At 42.0% G+C, this 22,578-nt stretch overlaps 1 protein-coding gene and 1 long non-coding RNA gene across 3 annotated transcripts in view; one reads left to right on the top strand and one right to left on the bottom strand.

Annotated features, from left to right (window-relative positions):
• LOC133251693 (uncharacterized) overlaps positions 1-22,578 on the bottom strand; it is a 690,054-nt gene that overhangs the window by 210,220 nt on the left and 457,256 nt on the right. The gene's annotated exons all lie outside the window — the stretch shown is intronic.
• Positions 1-22,578, top strand: part of PCSK1 (proprotein convertase subtilisin/kexin type 1) — a 45,349-nt gene that overhangs the window by 14,491 nt on the left and 8,280 nt on the right. The window contains exons 6-10 of the mRNA XM_061424452.1: positions 3,264-3,352; positions 6,267-6,439; positions 7,466-7,678; positions 10,157-10,257; positions 19,507-19,740. Coding sequence (XP_061280436.1) covers positions 3,264-3,352; positions 6,267-6,439; positions 7,466-7,678; positions 10,157-10,257; positions 19,507-19,740 — 810 coding nt within the window. The remainder of the gene's footprint in view (positions 1-3,263; positions 3,353-6,266; positions 6,440-7,465; positions 7,679-10,156; positions 10,258-19,506; positions 19,741-22,578) is intronic.

Genomic DNA, 22,578 nt, shown 5'->3' with positions numbered 1-22,578 from the left:
TGCTTTTGAACTGTGATGTTGGAGAAGACTCTTGAGAGTCCCTTGGACTGCAAGGAGATCAAACCACTCAATCCTAAAGGAAATCAATGCTTAATATTCACTAGAAGGACTGATACTGAAGCTCCAATACTTTTGGCCACCTGATGCAAAGAGCTGACACATTAGAAAAGACCTGGTGCTGGGAAAGACTGAAGGCAGGAGAAGGGGATGACACAGGATGAGATGGTTGGATGGCATCACCGACTCAATGGACTTGAGTTTGAGCAAACTCCTGCAGATGGTAAAGGACAGGGGAGCCTGATATGCTGCAGTCCATGGGGTCTCAAAGAGTCAGACACCACTGAGCGACTGAACAACAACCAAAGAGATAATGATGGTACCTATTTCATTGGGGATTTGTGGGGATTAAATAGGTTTATATATATAATTGACTTGGATAGTGTCTGGTACATAGAACAAGTTAAACATGTACTATGATAATGATGATTAAGGCTTCTCATTTAGCAACTAAGGTAGAACTCCTTTCAGTGAGGAAAAAAGCATGACAAGAATAATATCTGATAATAGCAGAAGCAGAGACAAGTCAATTTTCTGAGCCAATTCGGAATCTGCTATTTGAAAATTACACAAAAAGCAACTATCTCTCAGGGTCCTCTTGATTATCAACCAAAAAGCTAACATCTCCATCATTTATCAAAAGGCACAATAAAAAAATAGAGTTAGTTACCCTTCCAGCATAGTGTCAGAAATAAATCCCTTAGGTTTAGAAAATGAATTGCCCCATTTTGTTTTGGCCTTCACAGCAGTTAGAGACCTATTATCTCCCAGTTCCAAGGGCTTTATCTCTCCAAACGATCTGTGTTGCTGCTGTTCTTTATTACTATGTAAATGAAGTTAATAAAAGCTGCGTTTGAATTCTCCTCTGGAAATCAAGAGAGGCATCACTAAATAACAAAATCTTAAAAGTACAGGTAACCCTTACTAGTAATCTAGCATGAATTTGTAATCAATATTTCAACAAAAATTTCAGATTATTTTTCTAGCTATATAACATATATGGCAAGGATATTTTAACAAGTGCCGTGGTAGTCTTTAAATTACCTTCTGAAATAATTTTTCAAACATAAATTTGTTTAAATGCCAGTTACAACCATTGTTCTAAGATAATAGAGGTTGCTTTTACCCCAGAGGCTGATTTAAGGGAAGAAAGCCATCGGTCTAAAAAGAATGACATGGAAGCACTTTGATAAAGTCTTCTTTTTCTCAAGGAACAGAGGTGAGAAGTGAGGATAAGAGGAGGAAAAGATATCAATCCCTATTTGTACATGATCCTACATTTTTTAAAGAAAATAGTCCTTAGTATGTAAAGAGAGATAATAGGTAGTGTCATGCCGCATCATTTTTAGGACATAGGTATAATGCTGCAGATGTCTGCTCACAGGCTGCTTCTGTAAGTTCTATCTATCCACCTGGAGACTTTGCTATCTTGGGTCCTGTCTTCCATTTTGTATGAACAGAAATTCAGGTGACGGTGACTTCTGGGAGCATATTTCTCAGAGGATGGCAACTGAATTTTCCCTTCTACAAAGGTAGAGAGGGCTAAGCCCCCAAAGAAGCATAAGATGCCTTCTTCATGTTCAATATGCATGCATTTTGCAGAGAATGGATGTATATTGGTCAGGACAGCTTCAGTTGCAAGTGAGAGAATCCTAACTTGAAAATTAAGTAAAATGGAGGTTTAAAAATATTTTTTACCCAAGAGATGATCAGCTGTAGGCATGGCAAGATCCAGAAACTCAAATAATATGCCTTGAGGACACCAATTACTCTAGCTCCATCTCCTGGCACTGCTCACCTCCCCTTAGCTTCATTTTCAACAGAGAATGCCTCATAGCAAGATCCACAAGGCTCACAAGGCACTTAAGCATCAGTTCTTGAAAGATGTCTGGGAGGACAAGTCTCATGATAGAGACTCACAAGGAATGGCTGAGGGTTACTTCCCCAGATGGGACAATGCTGGAAGACCAAAAACAAGTTGGTGCCTGCTACATCAGGGAAGACTGTGAACTGCATTGTTCTGACTTAGGACTCCTATCCAGTATTAACATAAAGGAGGCCATCATTCAGTGGAAGGAGACCAGGAAATCATCTTTGGTATTTTAGGTAAAAAAAGAAAAGTGAAACTGGTTTATTTTAAAAGACCATTCAATTCAGAAATTTTCTATTTCATTCTGGCCTAAATAGATGTCCAGTAGAGTAGTAATCAGAAGGAGCTGGCTGACATTTGCTCAGACCTAACCCTTGCTCTTTTTCCCTCTGTGTCAGCATATGTGGTCAGCGGCTCCTCCAAAGGTGTCCACAGCCTTCGTGCTGCTCCTGGGAGCTTTCACAATGCAATAAAATCATGAAGCAACCAACTTCACATTAAAGTTCCCTCAACTTATTTACCTTCCTCAAGTCAGGAAGGTGACAGGAAAAGATAATCACTATGTCTAGAATTTCAGAAATGATACTTTTATACTTGGGTCTGTTTAAGATGGATTTTCTTTTCCCCCAAATGTTCTGAAATCGTAAATTACCTTCATCATCTGGTTGCAAAACTAGTCTTTTTCAGGCTTCTGGTCCCAATTAGAGTTGCAGGAGCACCCTGGCATCCCAAATAGCCTGGAGTGCCTTGTTAAGAATTTCGAAATCCCCTTGGGACCAGGAAACCTTCAGATGTTTTAGTCTGGTGTATGGTTAGAAGAGGAGAGGAGGCCTTGAAAGGGGGCTCTGTTCTACACATCCCCTTAAGACTGGTCCAGATTAACCTAATCCAAGGAAGTCACTAGTGGAGGAGCGGGAGGGAAGGGGTCACTTCAACACCAAAAAGCATGGGACCGAAACCATTTCTTTCACGTGGCTTCTCAAAGTGTCAGAGCTGCTCATAGGAAGTATTAATAGCTAACACTTCCTGGTTCTTTCTGTATACCAGCCACTGTTCTAAGTGTTCTGAATACTTACTGTTTCATGGGATGCCACATCTTTTGGAGGACCAGTCACTTTCCCAAGGTCATATACCTAGCAGAAGCTAGAATTTAAACTCATATACTTGGGCTCCGGTACTTGTTCCCTTCACCTATCTACACGTCATCTAACACTGATGGGATAAAAACCAGCAACAGGCTGACAAAAAGTTAGTATATCCATGGACCATCGATTTGTATGCAAAACCAATATTTGCCCTCATTTACATTTTATAAATTCTATTTTCTCATCCTCAGACATGGAACCAGATGTGCAGGAGAAATTGCGATGCAAGCAAATAATCACAAGTGTGGGGTCGGAGTTGCATACAATTCCAAAGTTGGAGGTAAAGCAGAGGGTCGTTCCCGTAGATTCGCGCTTTGAGTCTTGTGTTAACTGGTGTAAATGGGGTGGGCAGAGGGGACTTTTCAACAACCAGAGGGGGAAGTGAACCCCATGCAAAATTTACTACAGAGCTTGAGTGTGATTTGAAATCTGCAAATCAGTGGATCTGGGTTCTCAAAAAATGATACCTGAATAAAGCCCATACCTCTCTTCTGGGGGAGGAGAGGGCGGGATGGAAATGTTGAATAGCTTTTGAAACAAATCTGATTTTCTCTGTGTTCTGATTTAGAAGGGCTTGTTATTGAGTTCTGGCTAAGAGAACAGAAGGAAAAGGTAAATTTAGGCAAAGACTTTCCCTGCCTCTCGGTTCTGTAGTCCTTCAGTTCACAATGAACAGTCAAAAATTAAATAAAAAGAATGCATATGTATCACAGAAAGAAGACAAAGGTTATCTGTAGTAGCAAGAATTTAGAATCTCTGGTTGTTTCAATGTCTTTATGGGTAAGCATACGGTAAGTTCCATCAGCACAATTTGATAAAGGAACTATTTACAAGAGTCCAAGGGAACAAGTGGCTGTTGCAAGCAGATGTTACCACCTTCAGACCTAGTGGAGCCGGGGGAGGAAGTAGTCATGGAACCTGGGAAGAGAAAGCTGTGGCCACATGAGACAGCCACAGGACAAGAGCTGGGGCCCGGAGTACAACAGCAGAGGGGCTTCGAGGCAGGGAGGATCCTGAAAGGAGCGCTTCGTTCTCCCCTCACCCCCCAACCTCCTGCCGCCGTGTCAGTTGGCTGACACCGACGTGAAGACAAGAGAGCCCACTGCTGTCATCCAGGTTCCTCTGGATCTGCAGGGGATCAGAGAGAATAAAACACTGGCCTCTCCTCTTCACACTAGCCTTTCCTCTGGAGCTCATGGAGACATTATTGGTTTTGCACTTAATTTGCTTTCTAAAATCACAACAAAAAAGATTCATTGTAGAACATGGCCATGATGGTGAGACTCTTTCAAGCTCTACATGAGCATACCTTGAATGTGGTTTTGTAATCCTTTTCAGAAATCAAATAAATATACATCCTAGCTTACAGAATGCATCTCTCACTAACACAGCACATACTCCTAGGTTTTAGGTGTCATTCCTGATTCCTTTGATGCCAGCGTTGTCAAAGTGACACGTTAATCTACAGAAAATGAAGGCAGGAGCACAAATTACATTATCACCTAGAAAAAGAAAGCCCTTTCTAAGGAGTGATGAACAAAGTAGCTATAGTCTGTGAGAGAATCATCTCACCCTTTCATTTTACAGAGGAGGAATCAGAAGCAAGATCCTCAAGGAAACTAAAACACACCTACTCTGTGTCCATCATTTAACTCCCAAGACAGGATCTACATCCTGGAAGTTAACAGGATGGATCTGAGCGCCAGATTTCTGGGCTTCAAGTCCCAGTTGCAAGCCATGTGGCCTTGGACAAGTCCCCATCCCTCTCTGACCTCAGTCTCTATCCCTGGGAAAAATTACAGCATCCGCCTCAAATGGTTCTCATATGGATAGATGAGTTCACACATTTAAGGCCTGTGTAATGGTAACTGCATACAATATATCCTCAATGCACATGAGCTGTGATCAAACCCATTTTACAGTTGAAGAAACTGAGGCACAAAGAAGTGGCTTGCCCAAGATCATAGAGCTAGCAAATAGTAAAGCTGGGATTTTTTTTCCCCCCAAATGCATTTTAAACAATTTTCTTAAAAAAATAAATGTGACTTCTACTAGTCATGTCAGTTCCACGTTCCTTTACCCATGCTCCATCGTAAACAGTCATGTGAAAACCTGAGGCCGTGCACTCCGTCGCATCATTAGCCTGAAGCCAGCACTAACCAGGTAGCTGCCGATATCTGTCTAAACTGCTTTTGCCTTCCTGGCTCTTGCGTCCGTGAGTCTGATGATGGGCGACAGCCTGTTGGAAAGCACAATGAGCCACTGCATCTGCCTTCTCCGGATGAAAAACGATTCCCCCTCAGGAGTGAAATCCATGGCAATGATTTCATCCTTGAAATTATTTAGGAGAAAAGGAAGCATGTTCCTTTGCAAATGTTTCTTAGCAAACACATAAAAGAATGGCCTCTGGGTTATTTTCAATCAGTGCTTAGAAACAGTTCTTTCCCTACTTGTTAGTCTTCTTTTGTAGGTAGGTCTTCTCAAGCTGCACAGGTTCCCGTACAGAGCCCTTTGTAAAGCGCTGGCTGGGCCACAGCCGTTGATGGGATAGTCATAAGCAGGCATGTTGACAGAGGGTTGTTTGATGCCTCTTTCTGAAAACTGTCCCATCATTTTCAGCTTATTAGGTCAGCAGGGGGAGGGGAGACATTTTTTTCCAGTGGAAAAATAAGCCTTTATTCTTACTGATTATACTTTAGCTTTTTAAAAAACATTTCATTTTGTATTGGGGTAGAGCCAATTCACAAACAATGTTGTGATCATTTCAGATGAACAGCAAAGGGACTCAGCCATACATACACATGTATCCACTCTCCCCCAAACTCCCCTCCCACCCAGACTGCCATATAACACTGTTCCCTGTGCTACACAGTAGGTCCTTGTCAGTTGCCCAATTTAAGTACAGCAGTGTCTACATGCCCATGACATTTTATAATCGACAACAACCATGCCCACTGCATAGCACAAATAGTTACCTCTAAAGGGCAGATAAAGAAAGCTTCTGGAGGCAGTGGCTTGTATCTCCCCATGGTGCTGTTAGCAGCTGGGTCACAGGCATTTGGGACATACAATGGTTACCCTGTTTTTGACTGTTTGGATAGTCCTTTGAAGAATAAAATATTAAGAGCCTTGTGCCATCCTGCATGCACACACTGACATCAACATATTTTGTATTTGTCTGTTTTGCTGTTCAGGCATAAGAATGCTAGATGGCATTGTGACCGATGCTATTGAAGCCAGCTCAATTGGATTTAATCCTGGGCATGTGGATATTTACAGTGCAAGCTGGGGCCCTAACGATGATGGGAAAACTGTGGAGGGGCCTGGTCGACTGGCCCAGAAGGCTTTTGAATATGGTGTCAAACAGGTGAGATGCTTAACACAGACCCAGTTGAAATGAAAGCTGACCACTGGAAAAGGAAGAGAAGGGAAGAACACTTAGCTTACGTGCAAAGAAATGGTTGTGAATTTCTTGCTGCTGTTAATGATTTGAACTGCATTTAGAGACCCAAATCATTCTTCAGAGAGATGGAAGTTAATGTTTTCCCCATTTGGGCCTGACATTCAACAGATATTCATTCCTCTTAGAATATTTACTTAAAAAAAAAAAAAGTACTCTGGATAGGTCCTTTCTCATTTTCCTGCTGCTTCTGAATGTCTACCCTAGGTAAACTACTCCCCAGACTTCTTTCAGACACTCTGAAAAGGCGCCTTCAATGCAGGAGCGTGCCGCCTCCCTCTCTACACGTGCCTGGTGGACACTTCTGCCTTGGTTGTGTTGCTCTAAAACTGGGGCTGAGGGCATCCTTGCCAAGATTCTAAGGCCTAGTTCTGCACAGGATGGAACAAAAGTAGAAACTTTGGAAACACAAATTGAAAAACCATAGAAAGAGTAGCCTTGACGAATTCCATTCAATTGAAGAGTCCCTTTTAACGCAGCTGCAAAGCAGATCTGAATAATGCCTGATTTTGTCACGCTATCAGTCAGCCAGAAGATTCAACCAGAAATGAAGAGAGGAAGTTCAAAGACTCAAATGGAGTGACATAAGCCAAGGGAACGGCCAAAATACTAATAATAATAATGAGTGAGTGCTAAAGGCCAGATTATGAATCCACATAATAAGGAAAAAAAAAGAAAAGAAAAGTCCTCACTCCACACCATCCCAGAGAGGAGGATGGAGGAGGACCAGCATGCCAGAGCCCACCAGGGGCTTGTAACACACAGTCTTGGGAGAGTCCTCCTGCTGGAGGACCTGGAGACAAAACTGATCACAAATTCCTGTCTCTGAGAACCTCATGCATGCATTTATATACTTCTTGGGGATTTTATTGGGCGATGACAGCAATCTCAGCAGATGATAACAGACATGGTAAATTTTGGCTTTTCCTTTAGGGCAGACAAGGAAAGGGCTCTATCTTCGTCTGGGCCTCCGGGAACGGGGGGCGTCAGGGAGACAACTGTGACTGCGACGGGTACACGGACAGCATCTATACCATCTCCATCAGCAGTGCCTCGCAGCAAGGCCTATCCCCCTGGTACGCAGAGAAGTGCTCCTCCACGCTGGCCACCTCGTACAGCAGTGGGGACTACACCGACCAGCGAATCGTAAGCTGCTTTTGTCTGCCTCTCTCTGCTTAGGTAGGAGAGCACAGTTCGCCTTCCAAAGGATCCTTGGGTCAGATGGATTTGCTTAAGCTTCCTGTCTTAGTTAGGGAGACTCACACGTTACTCACCTGAAGGGTGGGTATGTATTGGGAAGTCTTCTCTCTCAGGGATAATGATACATCTGCTAAGATGTTGTTGCCCCTCGGTCATGTCTAAACTCAGCCCTGAGAAGCCACCAACTTGTCATTCAACGACCAAGACTCTAAATGGCTCTTCAGCTTGTGTGATGCCTCCCTGAAAACAGCCTTAAAGGAGATTTTAGGGTTGTAGGGGCTTATCATCCTTGTACTTGTTGATCCTCTAATAGCAGGGAGAATGTCTGACTTGCCCTTTAGTGGACGATAAAAGTATGGAGCATGCACCAGCTATGTCTCCTAAGAACGGATGACCTACAGGAAAATAACAGCCTAAGTTTCCCCTGAGGTGAACTTCTCAGCATCTGAATAAGCAGCTTAGGAAGGTTATATGCTCAGAGAGCATCTCCAGCCCACGTTTGGCTGTGCCTTCTCTTCCATGAGTCAGACTGCCAAGGGCAATTATTGGATTTCCCTTCAAGGGCATGATGATGAAGGGCCATTCGGGGGCTTTGAGAACAAAGAGAGGCACTTTTAATTTAAAAATGGAAAGCCTCAAACTTAACTCCTGACACAGAGAAGAACCAACTAGCTAAAGCATGTAGACCTTAATAAAATAATAGGTCAAGATCCAATTAGATTGTGGGTCAACCCCCTAATAATTAGCCTTTGGAATGTGTGTAAAATTCATATTAATGACATCTCAACACAATTGTCAGAACTAAGATCTTCATGCAGGATCACTCTTCTAGAACTCTGTCTCTGCAACCTACTCTAGTTAAGACAGTAAAACTGGGGTCTTAACTTGGAAGCCCTGGCCTGCCTCTCATTCTGGTGTTTTCAATTACTCAAAGAGATGGTGACATTCCACCCAGGGCCTCTTGACAGCAGAGATAACTTAGAGCCTTTGAAAGGAGCCTGTGAGACGTGTGTCCTGCCTGCATGCACAGCCTCCAGCTCTTAATGATCCCAGGGGTGTCCAGAGTAGCTTTTCAAAAAAAATGGCCTGTTGTCCATCACGGAGTCACCATTTCATAGACAGACCCTCATCTGAGCCACTCTGCTCCGAAGCAGGAGGAAGAATTTGCATCTTTGTAAAGATCCCTCTTTAGGTACACCAGCCATAGAAGAGACAGCTGGTGGTGTCTATTTGAGACAGTTGCAGTAACACAGCCTTTGTCTTACGCAAACCTCTTCCTCAGCAGAGTCATCTCTGGGGGCTTACTCGCGTCAACAGGTAAAAGGGCAAACTTGCTTCCGCAGCCCTCGGAGGAGCACAGCCACTGTCACCTGAGATATTCAGCGACTCCAAGTGGGAAGCCAAAGGAGGTGATAATGGAACAGATTAGTTTTTTACACTTCCCTCCCACACATTGAAATCTCTAGCTGAAAATCACAGTGCAAGAGCCTGGGTGGGTGTCTTGCTAGCAGTCCTTTGGCCCAACTTCTGGTTCAACCAACAATACAGTGGTCCTTAAGGAAGACTAATTGGAAGTCTTTTTGGTTTCTTCCCTTCATTTCAGCAACCTCTTCAGTAAGCTAAAATTAGCCCAGGTAATTCCTTACGTGCAATGGCATTGTGTGAAAATTTGCTTTCACAGACAGGATCTCATTTCAGCTTCAGAATATGAGTCAAGAAATGTCAACCTCACTTGACAGACAGGGACAACCAAGTGACTTGCCCATGGGACACATCTACTGAGTGGCAAGTTTAGAATTTGAGCCCAGATCTGTGCCTAGCACACTTTCATTTGAAAAACTCACCATTTTCAAAGTGAAAATATGATGCTAACTCCTGGCCATCAGAAGACATCAACAGTGAGTGCAAGTGAAACACACTCAACACGTTTTGCACAAGTAGTTCAAGTGGCCAAAATCAGCACAACTTCCTTTTGCTGAAGAGGCAGGCAAATGTCAATCTGAAGGCAATGGGGAGCTGGGAATGAGGCAAAATTTCTAAATATGCCAGGCCAAACACAATGGACCTGATGATTAATGGGCCAGCATGATTCACAGTGATTCTGAAACAGTCCCTTTTTTACAGACAGCGTTTCATTTGGGAATCTCAGTAGAGGAAAAAAAAAAAATTCACAGTGGGAGGACTTCATCCCCAGAAAAGGCATTCTGATGCCAGAATTATAGACAAGTTGCATATAGAGGAGAGGGAGATAAAATATCAGCAGATGGCAAACATCCGCCTGTGGTTCAGAAGAGGAAGTAGGGAATCGCATCAGCTGGGCTTCCTGATCAGAGCAGATGCAGCCCTCGGTAGGGTTAACCCCCAGGGCCAGGATCACACGCCTCACATGTTCTCCCACGTTTCTCTCTCCTGATACCCCCCCAGACGAGCGCTGACCTGCACAACGACTGCACGGAGACCCATACGGGCACCTCAGCCTCTGCACCCCTGGCCGCTGGCATCTTCGCTCTAGCCCTGGAAGCAAAGTAAGGCCCAGAAAGCTTCTAATCACCTGTAAGAAGCTGCTTCTCCTTCTTTTTAAATAGCATATATTTTTTTCTGAATATACAGTTATAGTAGAAAACTACCAAAAATAGTAAGTTCTCTTCCAGTTAACATCTCGAGGTAGGTTTCATGCACACACTTGTCTTACAAAATTGGGATCTTAATTCACACACTATTCTGTAAATTTTTTCATCCGTCTGTATCCAAATCAATCTTCCCTGACCTTTAGAAACGCATGCCCTCCTCCCACTCAGCTCTAAGGCCTTCTCACTTCTGGTTATTCCCACCGAGACTACCCACAGATAGTCTCCTGTGGGTAGTATTAGGAATACCATGTTTTTAAAACTATCCCTTTTCTTTTTAGGTTAGGGTTAGCCCAGTCGTAAAGCTGACAAAACACATCAGGGGACATAAGAATTAAAAACAGGACTTTTATCTTTTCATTTCCTTCTCCAGAGGATCTTCCTGACCCAGGGATCAAACTCGGGTCTCCCATATTGTAGGCAGATGCTTTACCGTCTGAGCCACAAGGGGAGTCATTATGTAAATGCAAATCTTACTAAAGCCATTTGTGCTTAAACACCCTTGTCCATTGATAGCAGTTACTGTTTCTGATAATTTCCTGAAGATAAACATTTACAACTGAAATTTTGGCGTCAAAGGGAATGCCTACTTTAATGATCCTGATACATATTGTCAAGTTAGTCTAGAAAGACTGTACCATTTTATATTCCCATCAGCAATATATGTGTGAAAGTGCCAGTTTCCTAAAGCCTTATCAAACCGATATTTATCTTTTAAATGTTTGCTACTTTGATAGTTGAAAATGGCATCTCATCTTTATATGCTTTTATTTCATTACTAATGAAGCTCAATATTTTATATTCTTTTGCCATTTATCATCTGTGATTGCTGTTTATGACCTTGATTTTGTTTTATGGTCTTAGTTAGAAAAGCTACTAATGCTCGGTTAGTTGACATTTATATTTTAATTTTATTTACATGTAATTTTTAATTTAATGAAGTTACTATGTATACAGTTACCTTTATCAGTCTCTAAGTTCTTTTTTTCCCTTTTTTTTATGCTCAGGAAAATCCTTGCAACCCCAAATTATATAAATATACATTTATGTGTCTTTTATTAGATATTTATTTTCTAAATCCCCCTGGAATTTATCTTAGTGTATGCTACCAAAAAGGGATTTAGCAACATTTCCCCTTCAAAATAGTTATTCAATAGTCTAATACTTAATACAGAGGAAAAAAAGTCTGTCTCACACTATATGGCCACACCTTTTTATTCATCCTTATTTCTGCTTTCTGATGTTGTGTGGTGAGAAATCTTTAAATGTTAAGTCAGGTGCTATGGTTGAGTGATAGAGGAAGTGTTTAAACTTACAGATTACTATTATCCTTCCTAATAAGCAGGTTACCCTAGAATATCATCCATATTCTCTACAGAGAAGACAAAGCAGTCCCCTCATGTCATGTTCAGTAGATGAGGTTCACGGTAGCAGAAGAACAGAGTGCCTTGGCCTGGGCCATAGCTGGAAAAGATGTGCAGTTGCTAGAGAGCCCAGCATCACTCCAGGAGCCCTGGGATCACCTGTGGAGTTGCGGTTTAGTCTCTGGTATCTCAGTTATGATGGCCATGGCAGCTAAGCAAGACAGGCTGAGTAAGGCCGACCTACTTGGAGGAGCTGGAAAGATATCTGATTAGGGAAGAGCAAATCCAGATGCTCAATCAGAAACAAGCAAATCTGAAGCTCTTGGGTCCAGAAGAAAAGCTGAGCTCAGTTTCAACAGGTAGAGGATGGACAGAGAGCAAAGTCTACAGGCACGGGCTAAGACTAGCATCGGCAGCCCCAAACCAAATTTAAGGAAAGATCATCTAAGCAGTGAAAAGGGCAGGGAACACCTGGCTTCAAGTCCCAGGCATACCACTAGCTATGTGACCTTAGGCAAAGTAATCTCCAACTGAGTGCTCAATTAATCATCTATAAAATAGAGGGGTCAGATCAGATCATTTTTTTTCTAGCCTTTTCCTTTTAAAAGGATCCTCCAATTTGAAATTGAAGGTGTCAGCTTATACAGATCATCTAACATGAATTGCTGAGATTGGTGGGAAGAGGTCCAGAGCGGAAGAAGTAAGGTCTTATGAAGGCAAGCAGTTACACAGGTGGGAAAAAAGATCATGTTATTTATGATTTTAGGATATAAGTTTTAGCTCCAGGGAGCTTTTAGAAGAAAACTATCCTTAAAGATCTTGTCTTCCCTATCCAACACCTATCAGATGTGTACAAATATAACCAGCCAGACCTAACCATCTTGTCTAGTGACCAGAATAGTAGAAACATTCATCTAGCTGAACAGATGTAATGTTATTTTGACTAAGAACTGAAATTTTAAAATTGTCATATCTGGTTTCTAAAATTTCAAAGCTCCTCTTTTGGTATACAGAGAAAATTATCTAAGGATGATCTAGCCCATTAATCTCAGCTGATTCCTAATGGATTACTTTATAAAGCAGGGGCCCCATGGATTGTTACAAAACATACGGGGCCCAAGAACTTCTTTGCGACTAGATGCAGACATGTTTAGGAGTGTGTGTCTGGCATTTTGGGGAGAATGGTTTGCGGTTCCATCAGATTCCTACGCTGCTCATGATTTGAGAGACATTAAGAGTCTATGATCTCCCTAGTGCACATCATAAGAATTTAATTCCTTTCATTTTGATTCAGTCATCAGTAAGATGGACATAATCTATCTCAACATTTATAAACTTCCTGCCAAAGTACATACAAATTATTGAGATGTCTGTTCTCAGATGGACAGTTTTCTTTGCTCTATTCAGTTGTCTATACCAGATGATTATTTCAGAAAATCGGAATGCCAGAATTTCTAGAAGAGTCCGTAGACAAACACGATTGGGAGAATCATTTAACCATGTGTTCTTCCTTAAGTAACAACTATGGAGAATGAAGAACAACTCTGGGCTAAATTTATCATGAATAACAGCATTCAGCATTTATCAGGCTACTACCATGGCCGTAACCTGTGCTAATCTCTTTATATACAATGCTAACTCTAATTCTTACAACATCCTTGTGACATATAAATTATTAATTGCATTTTATTAAGGATGAAACTGAGGCTTCGAGAGGTTGGGAAATGTAACCAAGAAATCTTTAACTAAAATCTTTAACATCCAGGCTTTCCTAGTTGTGATTAGAGGCTAAACCAGGTAGCCTCTAAGACTTTTTCATTTTAGAATTTTGTCTCCAGAATACTTTACCTACATTCTCCTAATTAGAAGCAATGCTTAATTCCAATGTTTAATTCCAAAGCCCTTATTTTCTGTAAACATATCCTTGATTAGCAACCCAATGCAGATTTTAAAAAATTTAATTATTGTGGATGCCATCGAGAAGCGAGATGCTAATTAACAGAGGAAGGCTGTCAGGAATGAGATGCACTGCTGTTAGAAGGTCCCTTTCACTTTATGAAATGCAATCACTCAAATGAAAAATAACTCTGTTAGAGAAATAGCCTTAATTTTCCTAACTGCCTGACAATGAAGCCTCTTTGGATATTTTGCAAAGAATAGGTAAAAGAAAATAATCAAAAATAAAACAAAACCTGCAAGTGAATAAAAACCAATGCTCTAACTATAGAAATCTGCTTCGTGTTTGATTAGCATGATTATCAAGACCATGACTTTTACCTCCTTGGTACCTATCCTCATCCCAACACACACACACACGTGCACACACACACACACAAGAGTCCAAGAGGTAAACTGGCATGTGGCCCACAGCCTAGCTCAGTGAGACCACCTTTGGTAAGAGGCTTTGACCTAAAACTCCTTTTAAAAGACTAGAAGGAAGCACGAATTTCAATAACATGCTATATAGGCCAGAATTAGTTTCCACATGGAGAAAACAGCCATTTCCGCTCAGCTAGTTAATTATTCATCAACGTGGGATGGCCAGTGTGGATACGAGATCTACAATGAAGGAAAATATATATGATCCTGGGCAGATTGGAGGTCAGACTGTCATACTCGACCTCTCATCTTAGAGGTGAGTCCACTCAGGCCCAGGGAGACGAAGTGGCTTGCTTAAGGTCACACAGGTCCTTGGTAATAGAATATAATTTAATGTGCTTTTTACTACTCCCTATTCTGATGCCATGATTCTGACCCCAGTGACTTCTAATTACCTTAATTAGATAGATACTTGTATTCTTTCTTTCAACTCCTATTATTGTAGCTGTAACACAAAACTGGCTGGATAGCTTTTTCAAATATAAAATCCCTCCCTACCCTCAAGTATTTTGGCTCAGTCGGTTCAGGGTGGGACTCAAGAATTTTCATTATTTGCAAGTGTACCGGGTGATTATGATGCAAGCAGCCTTGAACCTTGGAGAATCACTGAACTAGAGTCTTTCCAAGGGCTCTATCAGTCACTCCATGGTTAAAGCCTGACATTTGCCAGGAGCTCAGCTGAGCAGAGAGAAGGCATATTAAGCTTCTAGGAGTCAGAGCAGCTTTAAAGTAACACACCAAAAATGAAAGAGTTAAGCCTTCAATGACTTACCATGATGGTGTAAGCCAGAGTCTAAAACCAGAGAAAACACCAACTTTCCCTGATCCATCCCCCCACCCCCACCATGGAAAGGTGCACCAGTTGAAGGTCAGGTTAAAAGTATGGACATGGGGGCTTGTTGTCTCACTGTTGAGGGAGCCAACGCAAGCCTCTGGGATAGGGTGGGGGTGATGGGTAAGGCTGGGAGTGGAGAAGTCCTGGGCACTGAGTCAGAGTGGGGAGAGGTGTTTTCAAGGTTTCCCCCTCTTGCCCCCATCAGGGGGCCTTGGCCGAGCTGCCCAAGACCTCAGATAAGAAGGCCCAGGAATGTAAATATGTGAAGAGCTTGCTGGGAGAGGAGGACTGGAGTCCTTGACTACTACAGCTCCCTTAACAGAGGGCGATACGTGGGCTTGGCACCCAGGCTGGCATGCAGAGGGCAGCGTGCCCACGAGGCCACCAGATACAGACTTTGTAAAGCTTCTTATGAGGACTGGGATTGTAACCAGGAGCAGACTCCTCCATGTTTAGGAGTGTGCACCACCCCCTGTTGTCACTGAGGGATTGTTAAATCCGCCCATGATCAGCTCTGGGGAGACAACAGCAAACTGAGCCAGACTCCCCTGTTGGCTGTTTCACAACCTGGTGATAAGACAGAAGCCTGGAGGATGCAAATTAGGCATTTCTTTATCTAAATAAGGCTTGACTGGCCTGATAGAAACAATGCAGGTCTCAAAGCTAAGGAAAGGCCTGGGATCATGAAAGACTTCTAATGACTAATGGCAGTAAGTTTTAAAATTGTATTTAAGGCTAGTAGGCTGCAGTCCTTCAGGTATGACTGAAATCAAATCCCTTATGATTATACAGTAGAAGTGAGAAATAGATTTAAGGGCCTAGATCTGAGAGATAGAGTGCCTGATGAACAATGGAATGAGGTTCGTGACATTGTACAGGAGACAGGGATCAAGACCATTCCCATAGAAAAGAAATGCAAAAAAGGAAAATGGCTGTCTGGGGAGGCCTTACAAATAGCTGTGAAAAGAAGAGAAGCGAAAAGCAAAGGAGAAAAGGAAAGATATAAACATCTGAATGCAGAGTTCCAAAGAATAGCAAGAAGAGATAAGAAAGCCTTCTTCAGTGATCAATGCAAAGAAATAGAGGAAAACAACAGAATGGGAAAGACTAGGGATCTCTTCAAGAAAATCAGAAATACCAAAGGAACATTTCATGCAAAGGTGAGCTCGATAAAGGACAGAAATGGTATGGACCTAATAGAAGTAGAAGATATTAAGAAGAGATGTCAAGAATACACAGAAGAACTGTACAAAAAAGATCTTCATGACCCAGATAATCACGATGGTGTGATCACTGACCTAGAGCCAGACATTCTGAAATGTGAAGTCAAGTGGGCCTTAGAAACCATCACTACGAACAAAGCTAGTGGAGGTGATGGAATTCCAGTTGAGCTATTCCAAATCCTGAAAGATGATGCTGTGAAAGTGCTGCACTCAATATGCCAGCGAATTTGGAAAACTCAGAAGTGGCCACAGGACTGGAAAAGGTCAGTTTTCATTCCAATCCCAAAGAATGCTCAAACTACCACACAATTCCACTCATCTGACATGCTAGTAAAGTAATGCTCAAAATTCTCCAAGCCAGGCTTCAGCAATATGTGAACCGTGAACTTCCTGATGTTCAAGCTGGTTTTAGAAAAGGCAGAGGAACCAGAGATCAAATTGCCAACATCTGCTGCATCATAGAAAAAGCAAGAGAGTTCCAGAAAAACATCTATTTCTGCTTTATTGACTATGCCAAAGCCTTTGACTGTGTGGATCATAATCAACTGTGGAAAATTCTGAAAGAGATGGGAATACCAGACCACCTGATCTGCCTCTTGAGAAATTTGTATGCAGGTCAGGAAGCAACAGTTAGAACTGGACATGGAACAACAGACTGGTTCCAAATAGGAAAAAGAGTTCGTCAAGGCTGTATATTGCCACCCTGTTTATTTAACTTATATGCAGAGTACAAAATGAGAAACGCTGGACTGGAAGAAACACAGCTGGAATCAAGATTGCTGGGAGAAATATCAATAACCTCAGATATGCAGATGACACCACCCTTATGGCAAAAAGTTAAGAGGAACTCAAAAGCCTCTTGATGAAAGTGAAAGTGGAGAGTGAAAAAGTTGGCTGAAAGCTCAACATTCAGAAAACAAAGATCATGGCATCTGGTCCCACCACTTCATGGGAAATAGATGGGGAAACAGTGGAAACAGTGTCAGACTTTATTTTTCTGGGCTCCAAAATCACTGCAGATGGTGACTGCAGCCATGAAATCAAAAGACGCTTACTCCTTGGAAGGAAAGCTATGACCAACCTAGATAGCATATTCAAAAGCAGAAACATTACTTTGCCAACAAAGGTTCGTCTAGTCAAGGCTATGGTTTTTCCTGTGGTCATGTATGGATGTGAGAGTTGGACTGTGAAGAAGGCTGAGCACCAAAGAATTGATGCTTTTGAACTGTGGTGTTGGAGAAGACTCTTGAGAGTCCCTTGGACTGCAAGGAGATTCAACCAGTCCATTCTGAAGGAGATCGGCCCTGGGATTTCTTTGGAAGGAATGATGCTGAAGCTGAAACTCCAGTACTTTGGCCACCTCATGTGAAGAGTTGACTCATTGGAAAAGACCCTGATGCTGGGAGGGATTGGGGGCAGGAGGAGAAGGGGACGACAGAGGATGAGATGGCTGGATGGCATCACTGACTCGATGGACGTGAGTCTGAGTGAACTCTGGGAGTTGGTGATGGACAGGGAGGCCTTGGCCTGCTGCGATTCATGGGGTCGCAAAGAGTCAGACACGACTGAGCGACTGATCTGAGGCTGCAGTCCATGGGGTCTCGAAGAGTCAGACATGACTGAGCGACTTAATGTTTAGTTTTCACTTTCATTCATGGAGAAGGAAATCGCAACCCACTCCAGTGTTCTTGCCTGGAGAATCCCAGGGACGGGGGAGCCTTGTAGGTTGCCGTCTATGGGGTCACACAGAGTCAGACACGACTGAAGCGACTTAGTAGCAGCAGCAGCAGCAGCAGCAACAACACTTAGACACGTTCAACCATCCAACCAGCTAATATTTACCCAGCATATACCCTGTGCCTGGCATTCTTTTGAGTGGTTGGTGCACATCAGAGAACAAGAAGGAAAAAAATCTCAGCTCTTTTCATTGCTGATTCTAGGAGGTGAGACAGATGCTAATAACACACAAAAGAAATGAGTTGCTCAGTATGTTACTAGATGATAAGCAGTATAAAAGAATAAAAACAAAGTACAGCAAGATAAGAGAGCACAGGAGTATTTGGGGGGAGTTGAAATCTTAAATAAGGTGATCAGGGAAGGCTTTGTCTTCATTATTAAGAGACCCAACACACCCATGCACCTCTGATTTATCCTTATGTTGCTATTAAATTAATTTTACCAAGACTTCTGATTATACCATTTCATTGCTCAAAAATCCTCAATGGCGCCCCCTTGCCCAAAGGATAAAGTATAAGCTCCTTTTCCTGGCATTCAAGGTCCTCACCACCTGGCTCAGTATTCCTCCTCACCTCTTCCCTGCTCCAATAAACCAGACTGTTACCATACTCTGGGCATATCCTATATTTCCCCTGCTCAGAGGTTTTGCTCCATTGCCTCATCTCTCATTCTCTCTCTCCACTTCTTAATGTTCTACCCATCCTTTAAAGTTCATCTCAAAATATTTCCTCCTAGAAGAGCCTTCCTAGAACCCTTCCATTCCCAAAGAATTATTTCTTTTTTTAAGTAATTTGATTACATGCTATATTACTGGCCAAACAAGTATTAATCTGAATATTTTGCCTTTTTATCATTTTTTTTATTATTATTATTTTTACTTTACAATATTGTATTGGTTTTGCCATACATCAATATGAATCCACCACGGGTGTAAGTCCAACAGTACATTATGCTATGAATACAGGATTCAATAGATACAGTTTTTAAAAAGACTAGTTCTTTTACTGGATTTGAAGCCTCATGTGCTGCAGTCCATGGGGTTTCAAAGAGTCGGACATGACTGAGCAACTGAACTGACTGAAGCTTCTTAAAGACATGAACTACTTTCTTGCATATTCCCACTCTGTTCAGCATGGTGCTTGTAAGAATGAGCTCAAGTCGCTAAGAGCTTCTTGACACTTTTGCCATATAAAAAAAGAGACAAAAAAATATTTAGGAGTGGGTAACCAGTCTGTGTCTAAATCTAAGTCAAGACCTCAACTGTGGGTTCACAATGTTGAAAATTCTAAGGCTGATAAGGGACAGCATAAGGATGGAGGACACAAAGGAAGTGTCATCATTTTTAATCTTTGCTCCAGTCAAGTGTAAGTCATTAGAACTTGGTCCTACATTTCTACAGCACTGAAAACCAAAATTTAATAATTTATAAGACTGAATTTTTAATTCTGAATGAAAGATATACCAGTAGTGATACACACTAAAATTACAGAGGCACAGTTGCAAAAAGACACCTTACCATCTCTGAATGGAGATGCTTGTTTTTAACCCTTGCTTTTGCGAGGAAACTCCTTTTTGCCCCTGAACATTCTTTCGGTCACTTCCTGTCCAGTCCAAATCTCACCTGGCGAGATATGCAGCACTTGGTTGTATGGACCTCTGAGTATGACCCACTGGCCAATAACCCTGGATGGAAAAAGAACGGAGCAGGCTTGATGGTGAACAGTCGATTTGGATTCGGGCTGCTAAATGCCAAAGCTCTGGTGGATTTGGCTGATCCCAGCACCTGGAGCAGTGTGCCTGAGAAGAAGGAATGTGTTGTCAAGGACAACGACTTTGAGCCCAGGTAAGTGTCTCCAGGAATTTTAAACAATTGTGTGCCATGGCACTATTTGAGAATGATGCTTGTCACTCTGCCTAATTTTTCTCCCCTGCCCTTCTGAAGTAGCTGGGGATGGCATTTGCCAGTGTTCCCTGTGGCTCCATGAGAGGGCACAGAGACCGAAGATTTGCAAATCATGTTAACAACACACTTGTATTTTCCTTTCATAGCCCATGTCCAACAATATAGCAGTAAGCTAATGTGCACCAACTCGGTGGATATGAGTTTGAGCAAGCTCCAGGAGTTGGTGATGGATAGGGAAGCCTGGCATGCTGCAGTTCATGGGGTCGCCAAGAGTCGGACATGACTGAGTGACTGAACTGAATGTGCTCCACTGTCCTATAGACCACTAAGAAAAATCACTGCCAATTAAACTATTACAAATCATCTTATTAAAATTCATCCCAAATTCAAAGATGTTAAATTTTTTTTTAATGCATCTTAGAATTGATGAGATGCAGTACTTGCCAACCAGTGTTACCCAAAACCGACTTCCAAAAGAACCCCGCTTTATGCCCCAAGGCTTTCATTTCGAATATACTTGTCCATCTACATTCTGGGTGCAGAAGCAGAATCTGGTATCAAGACAACCACAACTATACTGAAGGCACACTCACACAAAATACCCAAGGGTGGGAGGCTTGGAGGGCATGCGTTAGGGAGATAAAATCATTTCTGAAAAAGGTATGTTTCAGTAATGGATTTTTGGATTAATATAAGAGAAACCTGTTTGAATTTGATGCCATAACAAATAGTTTATTGCATTCAAATATCTGTGTTTGTGTTCCTTACCATTTACTTTTCTCCCCTTATGTTCAGAACTCAACATGAGATCTACCCCCTTAAGTTGTTAAGTGTACAATACATAACTGTTAACTATTGGTACAATGTATAGCTGATCTTTAGAACTTACTCATCTCGCTTAACTGAAACTTGATGCCCACTGATTAGTAACTCTCCATCCCCCCACCCCAACAAGCCCAAGGCAACCAACATTCCACTGTCTGAGTCTATGAATTCGACTATTTTAGACATCTTGTATGAATAGAATTATGCAATATTTATCTACTTGTGGCTGGTTCATTTGCCCAGCATAATATCCTCATGTTGTCTCCATACTGTCACATATAGCAGAATTTCCTTCTTTTTTAAAGTTAATGTTCCATTGTATATAAATATCATATTTTCCTTATCCATTCATCTATTGAGGAATATTGAGGTTGTCCCCACAGCTTGGCTATTAAGAATAATACTGCAATGAACATGGGGATGCTAGTAACTCTTTGAGACCCTGATTTCAATTCTTTTGAATAAATATCCAGAAGTGAGATTGCTGGATCATCAGATCAGATCAGATCAGATCAGTCACTCAGTCGTGTCTGACTCTTTGCGACCCCATGAATCGCAGCACGCCAGGCCTCCCTGTCCATCACCAACTCCCGGAGTTCACCCAGACTCACATCCATCGAGTCAGTGATGCCATCCAGCCATCTCATCCTCTGTCGTCCCCTTCTCCTTCTGCTCTCAATCCCTCCCAGCATCAGGGTCTTTTCCAATGAATCAACTCTTTCCATGAGGTGGCCAAAGTACTGGAGTTTCAGCTTTAGCATCATTCCCTCCAAAGAAATCCCAGGGCTGATCTCCTTCAGAATGGACTAGTTGGATCTCCTTGCAGTCCAAGGGACTCTCAAGAGTCTTCTCCAACACCACAGTTCAAAAGCATCGATTCTTCGGCGCTCAGCCTTCTTCACAGTCCAACTCTCACATCCATACATGACCACAGGAAAAACCATAGCCCTGACTAAACGAACCTTTGTTGGCAAAGTAATGTCTCTGCTTTTGAATATGCTATCTAGGTTGGTCATAACTTTCCTTCCAAGGAGTAAGTGTCTTTTAATTTCATGGCTGCAGTCACCATCTGCAGTGATTTTGGAGCCCACAAAAATAAAGTCTGACACTGTTTCCCCCGTTTCCCCATCTATTTCCCATGAAGTGGTGGGACCGGATGCCATGATCTTCGTTTTCTGAATGTTGAGCTTTAAGCCAACTTTTTCACTCTCCACTTTCACTTTCATCAAGAGGCTTTTGAGTTCCTCTTCACTTTGGTAGTTTTATTTTTTAAGGAAGTTTCATATTGTTTTACATACTGGCTGTGCCATTTTGCATTCCCACCAATTGTGCAAGAGCTCCAATTTCTCCACATCCTCACCAACACTTGTCTTTTCTTATCTTTTTTATCTTTATTTTTTTTAAGTAATAGTCATCCTGATCTTGATAGGTATCTTGATTTGGGTCTTGATTTGAATTTCCCTGATGATTAATTACTGTGAACTTTGTCCCCCGCCCCCCACATATCTATTGGCTGTTTGTATGTCTTCTTTGGAGAAATGTCTATTCAGGTCCTCAGCTCATTGTTTGAATCAGATTGTTAGGATTTTTGCTATTAAGTTATAGGAGTTCTTGTGTATTTTAGAGATTAGCCGTTTATCACGTATTGTCTACTGTTCTTAGGCTGCCTTTTCAGTCTGTTTCCTTTGCTGTGCAGAGGCTTTTTGATGTGGTCCTACTTGTTTATTTTTATTTATCTTTTGCTGCCTGTGCTCTTATTGTCATATCCATTAAATCACTGCCAAGACCAAGATCATGAAACTTTGTCCCTATGTTTTCTTCTAGAAGTTTTACAGTTTCAGGTCTAATGGGTGGGTTTATTTCTGGGTTTCTACTCTGCTCTGTTTATCTGTATGTATGCGTGCTGGTATGCTCATTCCTGACTCTTTGAGACCCTATGGACTATAGCTTGCC

This window comes from Bos javanicus, chromosome 7 (assembly GCF_032452875.1).
Source record: "Bos javanicus breed banteng chromosome 7, ARS-OSU_banteng_1.0, whole genome shotgun sequence".
In the NCBI taxonomy this organism is placed as follows: domain Eukaryota; kingdom Metazoa; phylum Chordata; class Mammalia; order Artiodactyla; family Bovidae; genus Bos; species Bos javanicus.
Note: the sequence above shows the minus strand (reverse complement) of the source record. Positions and strands in the feature narration are given on the sequence as shown.